The 15,459-nt window shown below is 41.0% G+C and overlaps 1 protein-coding gene across 1 annotated transcript in view; it reads right to left on the bottom strand.

Annotated features, from left to right (window-relative positions):
- megf10 (multiple EGF-like-domains 10) overlaps positions 1–15,459 on the bottom strand; it is a 140,220-nt gene that overhangs the window by 79,533 nt on the left and 45,228 nt on the right. Inside the window, exons 4-5 of the mRNA XM_049603992.1 lie at positions 14,029–14,129; positions 7,612–7,704 (exon numbers count right to left, since the gene is read on the bottom strand). Coding sequence (XP_049459949.1) covers positions 7,612–7,704; positions 14,029–14,129 — 194 coding nt within the window. The remainder of the gene's footprint in view (positions 1–7,611; positions 7,705–14,028; positions 14,130–15,459) is intronic.

Below are 15,459 nucleotides of genomic sequence, written 5' to 3'. Positions count from 1 at the left end.
ACAACGTTCGGTTACATTGTAACCTTGGTTCTCTGAGTGAGGAGATTATCTCCCCAGGCTCAAGGCTGCTCAGTACCCATTCCAATCAATGTTAATCAGTGGGTGCATGCCCAAGGTGGGGCTTTTATAGCCTGGCACATGCCGACCACATAAAGTGGTGTGTCTTAAAGATTATTCATTTTCCACGTCGATTACCCAAGATGGGGATGATTCCCATAGTTATGATATTTATGATGTAACTACTGAGTGGGGAGATAATCTCCTCACTCAGAGAACCAAGGTTACAGTGTAACCGAACGATTCCCTCAGTCGACTGAGAAGATTGCTTAAAGTCGAGCAGCCTCTTTTTCTTTTTTTCTTTTGCTAGTCAGTGTGTGCTGTGTACTTCTGGGGATGTTTTCGTAGCTGGAGACACAATGCAGTGGTCTGCAGTATATGGCTCAGTGATAACATCATCTTCTGCCTTCGGCTCACTGCAGGTTGATACGACATAGTCTCTGGCTTTGTTTGATATCTGGTGTCTGCAAAAAATGTCGCTGCACATTTCCAATCTTTCGTTAGCTTGTTTACCATATTATGTGAATGCTGCTGTCACAATGAACGTTCTGCTGAACTACATTCAAACTTTAAAATTACATGGAAAAAAAAGAAACAAATGGTCGAATATTCATATTAAACAGCCAAATCTGATTTAAATTGACATTTTTCTGAGTTGGGTACAACCCTAGTGACTATAGTCCCTGAATCCATCAGAATCTGAAAGTAAACTGAAAACTTTTATGAGATTTAACCAGCATAAGCAAAACAAATAAAATACATTCCTAAGCTTGGTGATCAGATTTTTTTAAATGCCTTTGGTGTTGAAGTAGATCTCTCTTCCTATCTTTACCAGCCGTGACATCGGGGCTTGTATGTTTTTCACCTTGTAAGTCTGGGTCTGTGTGTGTGCAATGCATCTTTATTGAATGGACATAACAGATGGTATGATATCCTACAAATTAGCACCCCATGAATGATGTTACGTCGTTAACATACAGTTACGTAATTAACATAAAGTTACGTAGGTTAGGTTAAGCTACCATGGTTAGGGTTAGGAAAAGAAACACGGTGAGGACGTACCTTAAAATGACTAAAGTTCACTTGAAGTTCACACGGATTCAAACACGTGATTTCAGGGGAAACTCCTGGGGAAAATTTTCCATGGGGGAAAGTCAGAGTATTTGTGACCCATCCACTGCTCTAACCTGCCTCCTTACAAACACTCAGGACTGCTTTCTTGATTATTCCCATCAGTACATTGGCCACGTGATTGCAGCCTTTCAAAATGCATCGGATATTAACAAATTTGTAGGAAAATGTATAAACAGTTTATAAGAACAGTGTGTGTGTGTCATCATGGCAAAATATGGTTGTAGAGATTCCTATTGTAGTTTGAGTATTTTGCCAGGTGTTACTGTCTGTCTGTCTGTCTGTCTGTCTGTCTGTTGTTGGACAGATTTTGTAAACTCGATAACGTCACAACCATGTGAGATGCAGTCACAAAACTACAGGTGTGTAGTTGAAATCACTTTTGATTTCAACTAAGATGGATTAAGACGGAGCTCAAAGATGGGTGTTAACAGACAAGGGGGATAGTAATGGATAATGAAATTCCAGGGAGGGAATTGATTTATTGATGAAAGTATGTCTGACTCCACTACGATAGGTGGCAATATGCCCCCTTTCAGCTTGTTAGTATTAGATCTTTTTGGTTGTCACAGACCAAACAGTCAACAAACAAATTAGCTACGGTTACCTGGCAGCATACTGGTGCCAGCATAAACTGTGTCTCCTCGTCTGTCCAAAAACACACGGTGTTGGATGTAGATTTCGCCATGTTGTTACCAAGTTTTTCTTCTTTACACAATAAATGCTATTTGACTTCCGGGTCAAAGTCCGGGGCGGAAACTGTGGAGCATGCACAGAGCGCCTCAGCTAATTTGGGTCTGATTGACTGTATACATACAGGAGTAATTCGACTCCCAGTCACATTTTCTGGGTGTCCGACTTTGAGAAATTCGATTTAGTACAATATCACTCGGACAAACATTTTTAAATGTATTTTAAAAGTCCAGTTTTAGTTGGGGTAACACAATAAATTGATTTTCTCTAAGTTCATGTCAACATAGTGTCTGTTAATGCTCCCCCCTTAACAGCCTGTTTAAAAAGGAAATCCATCCCATTGAGGATGCCATGATAGTATTTCATGGGGCCTTTATGAAACATGGTCTCACCATCTTCTATTTCTAAACATTTCTTAGTCCCTTCATATAATTACATCCAAAATATATTTTTTGTTTTGTAACTGTCCACAGTTTTATAAAATTGAGCAGTAGCGGCTTGTGGTGAAATTGGGTGGGAGGGCTAACGCATTAGGCCTATGGGTACTGATCAATAGTTCAGCTGCAGTAACAGTAACATCACACTGAGATACAGTACCAGAATACAGCAACAATGCACTACAACAAAACTAGAGAATTAGGCTAACTACAAAAATGTTCTGATGCCAAAAGCTCTCTTATCTCTCTCTCTCTCTCTCTCTCTCTCTCTCTCTCTCTATCTATTTCTCTCTCCCTCTCTCTGGCTGGCTGGCTGCACGTGCACACACACACACACACACACACACACGCACACACACATACAGACACACTGACTATTTTCCGTTGTACATACAGACAGGAAAGGTAAAGAAAGGAAAGCAGTAATGCTCCTTTAAGAAGAGGTTAGGGCTTGGGCCTAGGGCTGGGCAGTATAGCCTAAAATCAATATCACGGTATAATTTTGGGGGGATGAGGTGACAGTATAATATTGCGATATTGTCTTCTCTCTTGTTTTTTTACACCTTAAATAAAACAATTTAAAAAGCCATACAAGTCTAGGATGGAAACTATTTATTGTCAAAAGTAAAATGGTTGCTAATCCATCTATTATTGTGTAAAATGTTATATAGTATGTATAAACGTTAGAGGGAAGAGGGAGGGCCGGTGGCTCCCGGGCCCCCTTCTCCCGCGGGCCTGGGTTTGGTGCAGTCAGCCAGGCCACCTCAATCACGTAGTGAGGGAGGTACGTGAGGCAGGCAGGTAGGCAGGCAGACCAGTCTGATGATTTTTGGATGAGGTCCCGCTCAATAGACAGCATTTAAAATAATCCACCTTGTTCAGCATGATGCTAACGCCGGGTGCACAAACCTAACGCATTCACGGATTGACGCTGACCTAAAGTCATTCATTCCAATGGAGGTGAAAATCACGGATAGTAACGGACTAGCGCGCAGCACGGCAGCGGTTTCAGTAGGTGGGTCTCCATCCAAATGTATTGCAAATTTTAAGCGAATTTTGTGAAAATGCGCAAAAGAAAATGTGAATTTATGCATGTTCCCATTCATTATTGTTTTGCGAGTATCGGGAGTCAACAGGTCGAGCAGAAGGTGGCGCTTCTCATGAAAAATAAAAATGCAAAAGAACACCTGTAGAAGAAGAGGACGCCGTGAGATCACGTAGCATCTCATGTCCACAACTGATGTTAACAATTACCGGCACATCCATGACTACGACGAGATGGAGAGATTCCTTGGGAACTTCTTGGCTATTGCGAGAGCTCTCATCACACTCATATCAGCGTTGTCAGGGTAGCCTACATAATGCTGTGATGTCTGTCGCACATGATGCAGCGGTATTCAACACATCCAGTCTATTCAGGTAATTTGTGAAATACACTCACCTGATACTGGAGTAATTACCTCTCTCTAAATTCACACAGGTGTGTGTGTGAAGTAGAAGTAGGATTCGGTAGCCTACGTCATTGTTTATTTGCTAAATCTGTTTCCATTGCCAAAAGTCGCATTTTCCTAATATCGATATGCTGACTTTTCCACCCCCTCCAAGCGTAAAAACTTTTTGAAAATGCGAATAAAAATAGGTGGTTGGAAACCCGACTATTGACCATAGAGGTGTTGGATTTTTCCTACTCGGGCATTGACAAGATGGGAGAAACAGAGCGTAACGGTGCCGGATGTAGGAAATAAATTGCAATCGCAGTTGTAAACAAACAATATTTCATTTATTTATGCAAAAGAAAAATAAGCATAAGGTTTTTTTCACTATTAAAAGTGATTGTTGACCATGGGTTGATTTCTATGCGTTTCTATATATATCAGCTCTTTCAATAGTACACTACTCAACTCCTCTCAGTTCAGTTGGTACAGTGACAGTCAACATGAGAGATCTTCACAGAAAGATATTGCTAGCTCTTCTACTAGATGACTTCGCTAACAGCTCTCGCCAACAGCACGCTAGCTAGCCGCCCGCATCTGGCCAGGTCCGTCAACAACAGAACCTCACGGCATTGTTCTGGGGGTGGGGAATGCGTTGGGGAAACGCTCTGTTAAAACAGGAAAAATAGGTTGTGCACCCAGCGTAATGCAATTCGCAAGACTCAACGCTCACTCTCCCACTACAGTTACAGCGGGCAGGGCCTCACTGTACTTCCACGCACTGTCATTGGCCAAAAGTCAGTGGCCTGGGCTGAATTAATTTAGCCCAACTGGACAGTAAATCAAGGGGGCTTGTCACGACATCTGTCTATCACGATGTGACAACAATGATTGGAAGCTGATTCTAGGAGTATGGGCTGTAAAAAATTCACATTCAGATAAATCCTGCATTTTTGTGACTATTTTAGTGCTGTTGCTGCTATAGGTTCCACCAAACACAATCAGTTCTAAGGTTCAATAACTAATATTTTAATATTTTCGTTAATTTAATAATTTTCTCATATTTATTGTAAAAGATAGGCTGGGCTTGGCCCTGCTAGCCCATTTATACCAGCCGTCTCTGAAATTGAGCCTTGACCAAATGGTTGATTTATCTATTGCATGAACATTATTCTATTCAGTACGCTCTCTGAAACTAAATTATAATAAGAATATGATGGAAACTTTAAATGGCAGTGTCCTCAGGGTATTTTTTGGGCATGGTACGTGTCAGCCAAGTGCTAAAGATGGCTTAATGAGGTTCAGCTAAGGAAAACAATTTTTGATAACATGATAATTAAACTAAAAAAACCCCATCAAAGAGTTAATTGGTGCGGGAAATCCAAAAGCATTTCCACAAACACACATGCCATTCATAGACACAAGAGCTGAGCATTGTTCAATCAGGATCCTTGAGCTGGTAAACAAGAACAAGATACAGTGACATGACCTCAGAGGAAGTGTCCCATAAACTCTGACAAACTACTTACGAGATACTACATCTATACATGGCTGGAAAATACATTTATACTCATAATGCAAGGCTGATACGGAAATAAGGGAGCTAAGCAGCTGGTCCGAAACTGAAAAAATGGCAGCTGACGGCAACAGAGACTGGGGGTGGGTATCATAGATCATGTTGTTCTAGACAGAACTATAATTTACCTACTGTGCAGACTAACTCAATTAAAAAATACTGTCAGCCTCAAGTGACTGCCTGCTGAGCTTAGTCAGAGCACAGTGAAGGGGTTGTGATAACATTCAGGACAATTGGCCTTTAAAATGTTGCTATTTTTGTTTACATACATATAGAAACTGTTGGTTAATGGTGGTCAGGGGGGTTATAATTCAACTGAACTGCCAGAATTAATATTGGCATTGAACGTTTCTGCAAACCACAGATATGTTACATTTGTGTGTTATTATATGGTGGTTCAGTAAACCTTGTTTCTTTACGTTTCAACAACGCTATGGCTAACGGGTGGTTAGGTTAAGATTTAGGCACAGAAACCACTTGGTTATGGTTTGGAAAAGTTTTGGCTCAAAGTATCTACTTTTGGTGGCACAGTCCCTGCTGGAGAAGCAGACTGATGTCTGTATATAAGCATCATGGCACTATCTTTGGTGTAAAAACAGCGACAGGTCAATTAAAAACACCTATGTTAAGTGTCTAAAAAGCCACAGGAAACACAGCAATGACTCACTAAATCACAACCAGTTTCGCTGTTGATCTGGTCTGCTGCTCAGCAGGCATTTCGCCTCGGTAACATGTCCCCTCCACTTCTTGGATCACTTTAGAAACGATGGCATATGTATGAAACAAATGTAATGTATCTGTTGTCTGCAGAAACATACAATACCAACATTTTCTTCTGCCAAGTGAGCTGTTAGGATTCATGCTAATGGACCAAGAAATCCAACTACAAACTATATTGGAATCTGGCCTATAGTTTTAGATTGTTTCTCCTGACCAGAGTGATTTAGACTGATGATGGCGCCATTCCGTAAAGTTTAAGTTCAGAATTATGTTTGGATTTTTTTTTTTTTTACAAACAACCCTGATTCCAAAAAAGTTGGGATGCTGTGTAAAACATACAAAAAAATGGAATGCAATGCTTTGCAAATCTTTTCTGACTTATAATCAATTGAATACAGTTCGAAGACAAGATATTTAATGTTCAAACTGACAAACTTAATTGTTTTTGGAAATATACACTCATTCTGAACTTGATGCCTCCAACATGTTCCAAAAAAGTTGGGACAGGAGCATGTTTACCACTGTGTGACATCACCTCTTCTTTTTATAACACTCACCAAGTGTTTGGGAACTGAGGACACTAACTGTTGAAGATTTGAAAGTAAAACCTCAGTTTTTCAACAGTCCGAGGTCTTTATTGCTGTATTTTGAGCTTTGTAATGTGCCACACATGTTCAATGGGAGACCGCTTTGGACTGCGGGCAGGTCAGCCTAGTACCTGCACTCTGTTATGACAAAGCCACGCTGTTGGTACACATGCAGAATGTGTCAAATCTTCTTGCTGGAATCAGCAAGGAAGTTCCTGAAAAAGACATTGTCTGGATGGCAGCATGTGTTGCTCCAAAACCTGAATGTACCTTTCAGCATTCATGGTTGTGTGCATTCATGTGTTAGTCCATCTCAGATGAGCTCAGGCCCAGAGAAATTGGTGGTGTTTCTGGATGTTGCTGATATCTGGTGTTTTAAGTTTGCATGGTAGTCTTGCCTTGCATTTGTAGATGCAACAACTGTGTTTACTGACAAAGGTTTTCCAATGTGTTCCTGAGCCCATGTAGTAATATCCTTTATACGATCATCAGTTTTTTGATACAGTGCCGTCTGAGGGGTCAAAGGTCACGGGGATTCAGTGTTGGTTTTCAGCCTTGTCCCTTACATGCAGAGATTTCTCCAGTTTCTCTGATTCTGTTTCACACAATGTCCCAACATTTTTGGACTCAGGCCTGTATGTTTGGTTGAGGTGGAGTTAATTTCAACTATTTTATTAGCTAATATATAAGCTAACTATACATAGTAAATAATAATTATATTATAATTTTGTATCTCAAAGTCGTTCGTAAGTACAGTGCTTGAGGAAATGTGTGTGTGCATGTCTGGAAAAACAGAGCTATGAGAACAAACAGGGTGTTTAGCTCCTGAGACTGTTGGTGTGGTGCAGAGCAGCAGTCAGTAAGATGATACCAAAGTCTGTTTTTCCTCTTGTGAGTTCAGAGTGCTTTCACAGAAAACCAGAGCCACACACACAAAGAAGCAAGTGCTCACAGACAGCAGCAGCTGGAGGACTTACCACTGGAGCAGTTGGAGCCCCCCCATCCCGGCTCACACTGGCAGGTGTTGGGGGCCATACAACGGCCATGAACACAGCTCTCTGCACAATGAGCTGCACATGGAGGAGACAGGAAGACAGGGATCAGTACAGTCACAAAGACTTTTAAAAAAGATGTCTGCAGTACAGTTTGTCACGTAGGGCTACATAAACAAATAAAAACTTAGATTCATATTTTCCCTCTAATAGAGCTGGAGAGTGAAGATGTAGCACCTGAATCTGACTTGTGTCGTACAATTAGTACATGCAACTTTACTTGGACTTGGTTGTAAGACTTGGCTTACTTGAGATTTCCCAGACAGATGACTCAGCTTGACTTAATCCAAAATAGGACTGGACCACTTTGTTTAAAAGTATGTCATTCAAGTTATAAATAATTATTGTTTTCAGCTCTGAATGGTTTTCACTGGAAAATATCCAGATTTTCCAGATGGTTTACACTGATTTTCAACCAGCCTCTGTGTCCCCATGCATATGACACTTTTGACTTCTGTTGCAAGAGGACAATAATCCAGACAGTTCAAACTAAGTTTTAAACTTAAGGTCCAAGATTAAAACAGAATTAAGATTCATTTGTACTTCCTTTACATATGAAAAAGATAATTGTTTCAAAAACCGTCACTGCCCTCATACTTCCATGCGTCCTTCACGATGGCACAGATACAGCCAATAGATGGCTCTAGATGGCTCTCAATGAAAAGTTTAACACAGCAACAAAAAACGCAACCGTGGAAGAGGTCCAAAGATTGTGCCTTGAAACAGAGGCAGAATTGTAGACAGTGGTGATCTGTGCGACCATTATATACATCCCAACATGTGGATGGAGAATTCTTTTCACTATATTATTGATTTGTTCCATCCTGCCATTATTTAAATGCCTTCGTCATCTCCTACAGTAGTATCTCACTTGAACTATGCTACACTGCCTACACGATCTCCTGTGGTGCCGCTCTGTTTTATCTGTATCTGTAAGCTTTCACAAAACGTGCATAAATACTAAAGAAATGAATGCAGAGGATGGACAGAGGGCTCTGTCTGAATCTGTCTCCATCTCCATATCTAATGTTGAGCATAAATGAGCTCTTAGGCTGAGCTGCCATGAGGACGCCTCAGGAAAATGTTAAAAATGCAAATAAGGTGATGATTTTACAGCCAGACTTGGATGTGATACATGCAACCTGATCTCACAGAAATACGTAACATGACCACAACCTCTCAGCACCACATACCACTGTTGTCATTATTTTGTTGAAATTATGTGCCAGCACCACTGAAAACGGTGCCAATGGAAAGTCAATAAGGATTGTCTGTCATGGTGGACACAAGAATTCACTGTTTCACCAATACCACGTAATGGGTGGTGGTTAATCTTAAAAGCCCATAGGTAGTATAATGGGCAAAAAAGTCTGCGTAGGGAGGAGGTCGGGGTGGTAGATGGGTCAGCAAACATCATCCAGGAGCCAATTGTTCGTGTCCCATGTGAAATGTGGAGTTATTTTAACTTAACGCACTTATGTCCTTTTGTAGCTCCGTCACATTGTGTACTTTTGTAACTTCACAATGTTCTTACATCACCTATGTAAATAGTGTAGTTATTTTATGTGAAAAACTGAAGACTTAACTAAGTAGGTGGTGGTGCTCAACACATACGTCACATCAATATGTTGAAGCAGAGTTAAGAGGTCATGGTCATTTCATGTATTTCTGTGATATTCTGGATATTTAATGCTAAGTGTAGAAAAACTGCACAACCCATCAAAACAAAAAAAACCTCATCCACCCATAATTTATTTTCACTGTCACCACTGGGTAAAGCATTTATAAGAATGGGATAGACGTACAGACGAATGGACGGACAACCCGAAAACATAATGCCTCTGGCCTTGGCTATTGTTGGTGTGGAGGCATAAAAACAATAAACTAGAAATGGGAGAAGAAGAAGAAGAAGAAGAAGAAGAAGAGGGAAAAAGAAGAAGAAGCTCCCTCTGTCCTCAGCAGATAGTATTATGTTGCTTAATCTTTACATCTGTCATCACAAAACCATCACACATTCATTGACTAGGCTTTACAGTATTTTTGAAATTCAAATGTGTAGCAGGAACACACTGATTCGGTCCAAAAAATGTACTAATTTCAACCTTACTGCAATTCTACTTCCTCTCCTATCTGATTCCCATCTGGAAATGCCATGTTTCCTAGAATATCTGGCACATCCTCCTTCCTGCTTTGTTTTGTCGAGGAGTTCAGAGAGTTTTTCAGAGCAACATGTGATGGTTGCTTATACAAGAGAGCCTTTTCACTCAAAAATAAATTCCCCTCTGATCTCCCGGGGCACATTATCACAGCCTCTGTGTAAATCAAACTGTGGTCACATCTCCACCAAAGCACAGAGATATTATGACTTTTATACCACCAACTACTTCCAGCATCACAACAGTAGGCTGTGTGTTAACATAATGATTTCTTTTACTATTGCTGCTCAACAACAGTTGTTGTTTTGCCACTGGCCACTATGGCTTCACACCTGTCACTGCCTGCTGGCTACTGACAGGGCTGGGTGGGGGGTGCACAGTAGCCTCATTGGCAAGTAAGGTCACTGTAATGGCAACATATGTAAAAGAACAAGGTTCTGTTTTTCTGACTATGGACAGTCATTCAGCTGAACTATGTTTCCTCAGCCTGCGGGGCAGAGTAGTGGAGTGTGGTGACTGTGAAAGCCACAGCATATGATTCACATCATTTTCACACTCATCAAACCATTCAGTGATCCTCATTGTGCATTGGATATATTACTAACCTCATTTCTCCAGAATCTACTGCTGTAAAAGACTCAGCAACAGAATGTATTTACGCCACCTACAAAAATAAATATCAGTTTAAGTGGCTCTGTCTCTCTTTATGTCTCATTGTGTCATATGGATTACTGTAAATTTATTATGTTGATCTGTTCTGTTCGACATCTATTGCATGTCTGTCCGTCCTGGAAGAGGGATCCCTCCTCAGTTGCCCTTCCTGAAGTTTCTCAGTGTCAGCTGGGATAGGCTCCAGCCCCCCTGCAGCCCTCAAGAGGATAAGCGGTTATGAAAATGGATGGATGGATGAATTGAAGTGTACACTATACTGAGAGTATTTTCACCGCTTTACCTTTTCGTCAAATAGTCGGTTCTGGTTTAACTCCCATTAACGGTTTCGGTTCCCCATCTATACTCTCATCAAACCTAAAGACAATCAATATCAGTTTGGGTGTATGCTACATATTCATTGGTATATTCACTGGTTCACCTTAATGTCAGAAAGTGATGTTCAACAGGGAAATGAGGCCGATATATCTGCTCTTCAAAGTCAGACTTAAAGGAGCTATATGTAAGAAATCTAAAGCAAATAGTCGTAAAATCCTCCTAATATGTCACAGAGACTAAGGAATAATGTTCATATAACATACTGATCTCACCGACAACAATAGTACAGCCAGAATATTTGCATTTAAAAAAATATTTTACGGTCTGCAAATCATGTTTATGTTTTGAATTTGTGTTTTGGCCTGTTGCGCCACCCACCGCTGTCTACCAGTCACGCAGTCAGTAGAGTCTCAGCATCAGTTACAGTTACAACTGAGCTACAACAGCACGGCAAGCAGCGTTAGCAGTGTCCTGGTACATAGCATTAGCAGCCGGCTCCTCCGCTGTATCCCGGCAGCAGCGTTAGCAGCAGAGAAGCCGGACTTGCTCGAATGGTCTGCTGGAAAACCAAAGATCCCTGCCACGGCAGCCGCCCGTGGGCAAACAAATCAGTCTCCAGCATGCCGCTATCCAGCAACCTCGAATCTGTAGGGGAGGGGGGGGCGGACACGACTTGCGGCAGTATTTTGAATTTGAGTGCAGTAACCGTTTTGGCCACATTCTTACATACAGCACCTTTAATTGAGAAAAACAGTGATTTTACATTGCTCAACACAGGAGCTGCTGGTCTACCACTGCCTTAAAGAGTTATTTTGTTTGTGTTATTGTTTGACTTTGGTGTTTAAAAGGGTTAGTTCGGATTCACCAAAGTCACACAATAAAACAAACTAATTCAATCAAACTAGTCAAGATTAGTTTGATTTAGTTTGTTTAGCTTCCGTGTTCAGCAAGCTAAAATTATTGTTTTTGTCAATGGAGCATGGTGGCTTTGGTGAGAGCTTAAATGGGGAACTGAACCCATTAAAGGCTTTCCCATTGGAATGGGTTGTCTAACAGAAAGGTAAACTGCTGAGAGTACTCTCAACATAGCGTACACTTAAACTGATATTGATGTCTTTAGGTGGGACTTTCTTAGGTGGCTAAAATATATTTTGTTGCTGACCCATCCGCAGCAGTATATTGTTCTGCTTATGTGTCACGTTCCAGCCTGCTTTTCCAGCTGCTCTTCCAGTTGGTGTGCCAACTGACATCCACTGTATATAATATACTGACTATGGATAAGTATCCCATACAACCCCACTTCAAAATTCCAAGCTATACCTTTTTTATAGCTTGCTTTGGATCATTCATTCTTTGTTTCTTCTTTTGTGTATCAGTTTTGATAGATTTAAATAACTGGGTGTGTGAGAGGAAAGAGTTGAAAAACAGTTGTTTCTTAACAAAAATGAGCATATCATCCACAGAGCTGCACATACAATAACTACTGCAACATAACTTTTATGCGTTATCTGTTTGAAACATATATTCTGATTAACAGTCACCACGGTCAGGACAAGATCATGTTTTGGATTAAAATATTAAAGTACCCACTTTTGGGGCATAATCCCTGCTGGGAACACAGCAATGGCTTATTAAAAAAACACCCACATTTGACAGGAAACACAGCAATGACTCACTAAAAAATAAAAAATACAATGGTCAGCAGCGTGGCAGGTGTCTCGCCTAGGTGTAACGCCATCCAGTACCCCCTCCACCTCCAAACGAAAAAATCAGGTCACATAACATCAGTTCAGAAATGTTGATATGATATGATAGCTATTAAACGTGCACAATGCGAACATTTTCTTCTGGCGACTGGGCTGGAACCATATTCTACCACTCAATCATTATGGTTGTAGTTTTTACGATATTATCTTCTACTTTCTGTTTATGTCAGTCTACTCAATCAAGCTGGAATGATGCCAAATTAAGATGAATGTTTGAGCTGGGAAATATATAAATATTACACTGATATTGGTTTTTTTTTTTTTTTAAAGATACATTTTGCGGCATTTTAGCCTTCAATTGATAGGGCAGTCAGGTGTGAAGGAGGGGGAGGGGGTGACATGCAGCAAGGGGCCACAGGCTGGAGTCGAACCCGGGCCGCTGTGGCAGCAGCCTTGTACATGGGGCGCCTGCTCTATCCACTATCTATCCACTGACGCCCCAATATTACACTGATATTGTGATATCAGACTAGATATCCTTTCAGATTTTGGATATAGTAATAACATTAAGTGTTGTCTTTTACTGGTTCATAGACTGCATTAAAGTAAAGTGATGTAATTTTCTGAACTTACCAGGCAGTTGAAGCTGTTCTAGTATTTGCCTTTATCCACTGAGTAATTATATCCACACTACTGACGATTATTTATCATAAATCTCATTGTGTAAATGTTTTGTCAAAGCACCGGTAGTCAACCCTAGCCTGGAAATCCAGACCCAACTCTAGAAAGCTTTAGGGTCTGGCTATGAGTAATGCAAATGGCCAAACTCGTGGGACAGCACCAAGCATGCATTTGAAAATATCACTGCACGCAATTGGATAACACTACAACCAATCAGAACAATAAACGGGGTGACATATCCAGAGCGCTACCAGCGGAGCTAACTGGTAGATTAGACTCTTGCTGTATCCGGTCAGCAAAACAGCAAAAACGTCCTTCTTGCAAAGGAAAGATTCGAGCGCTGTCTTCCAAGTCTAACTCGTTCATTGGTTTCAAACAACTGGTGTTCATCTGTAGCCATCTTGCAATGTTTGCTGACTGATTCCGGACTTCGTTGTCGCAGCACTGTCGTCATCTGTTTAGCTCGCCTGTGGCCCGCCTATATCAGATACATCGATGTGATTGGTGCAGCTTGGCTCCAAGGGCATGGGTAATGAGCATCATTACTGATTGCCAGAGTGACTTGTTGAGCAAATTCAAATTGTGCTCTCGCGAGAACTCTGGATTTCCAGGGTAAGTCAACCCTACAATATCATCTCAATATCAATATAGGTATACTTGGTCAAAAATGGTGTGATAATTATTTTTCTTCATATCGCCTTGCCCTACTAAATGTATTTCTCTAACTCTCAGTCTGATGTGTGTGTGTGTGTGTGTGTGTGTGTGTGTGTGCGTGCGTGCGTGCGTGCGTGCGTGTGAGAAAAGATGCTCACGAGCACAGATCTCTCCATTCTCATAGAAGCCTGGGCAGCACTGGGACTTTCTCCGGTACATGGTCTTGGCTCCTCTTCGATATGCTGTCCGATAGCTCACCCTGCACACAGACAGGAAATTAAGTCACATATAGGATCAGACACTTAGTAAAGGAAATGATGCACACACAGTGCTGGTTATTCTGCCCATTTTATCATGTAATACAATATGTGGAGTGGAAAGTGGAGAGTGGATTGTATATATATGGAACCAGCTGTCTTGAATGTTTTAGTATTGTCCGAATGAAGACGTGACGCCAAAACCAGTTTGTGTTTAATCAAAATCATGCAAAATTAAGTAAAGGCTTTTAATACACACTATTTGTGTGAAATAGAACAGATTATATTATATTAAGAATAGCTTATTACAATGCTCTGCTCTGCTCTGCTCTGTGTATTCCCCTTCTCTCTCAGTGAATGTTGTTAAAGCATTTGAACTAAATGCACCTGTAGGTTCATTACAGCTGATTTCCCCTCAGTTTGGTTCTCTAAAAGTGGCTGACACACAATATCATCAGCTGACAGCATCAATAACCACAACAGACCATGCACAGTTTGTTAAATGGACCTGAAAAGTTTACCAGGACTGAGGATTTCCAGGTTTGAGGATTAACAATATGTATAAATATTGTGTTATATTATACAGTGGTGGAAAAAAGTTTTCGGACACCCCATGCATTTGTGAAATATTGCATTAAGAATCACTCTTAGGTCTTCAAGTGCAATTTCTTTTAGTACAGTCACAGCTAAAATACTAAATAAATCCTAAAAAAGCCATTAAAAACTTAAAATTGATTGGTTCCATAAAAATACATAAGAAATTTTGAGTATTGGGTCATTTTGGTACCAGTGATGAGGGTCGTTCTTTTTATTAAAAGACACAATTTTTGTTGCCAAGCTTCGTGTCTACATAAAGCCAGCACATTTGAAAGTTCTTCAGACACAAAAACAGCTAAAACAAGGAACCTAACGCAGGAAACACGCCTGAAGATAAAGATTCTCAGCCAGGAAGGGTACAGCTGCTGCCAGATAGCCAGGAAGTGCAGATGCAGTCCTTCAGCAGTTGGATACACTCTGCAGAAATACAGACGAACCAACAGCTTGGAAGACAAACCAAGATCTGGGCGCCAAGGATTTCTTCAGCAAGAAATGACCGCATCCTGATCCGCATGCAGGCAAAACCGCCAATGACATCACAGGAACTTCAGCAGCAGTGGTCAAACCAAACTGGTGTCCAGTGTTCCACCCGCACTGTACGTGGCCGACTTTAGATCATGGCTTAAGGTCCTACAAGGCTATCAAGAAGCCCCTGATCAATGAGAGACAGAGGTTAGCCCGGCGTCGTTGGGCCCAGGCACACAAGAACTGGACAGCCAGGAATTGGAAGAAGAT

The sequence above is a fragment of the Epinephelus fuscoguttatus genome, linkage group LG18 (genome assembly GCF_011397635.1).
Source record: "Epinephelus fuscoguttatus linkage group LG18, E.fuscoguttatus.final_Chr_v1".
In the NCBI taxonomy this organism is placed as follows: domain Eukaryota; kingdom Metazoa; phylum Chordata; class Actinopteri; order Perciformes; family Serranidae; genus Epinephelus; species Epinephelus fuscoguttatus.
The sequence above is the reverse complement of the archived record's forward strand: the minus strand, read 5'-3'. Positions and strand labels throughout refer to the sequence as shown.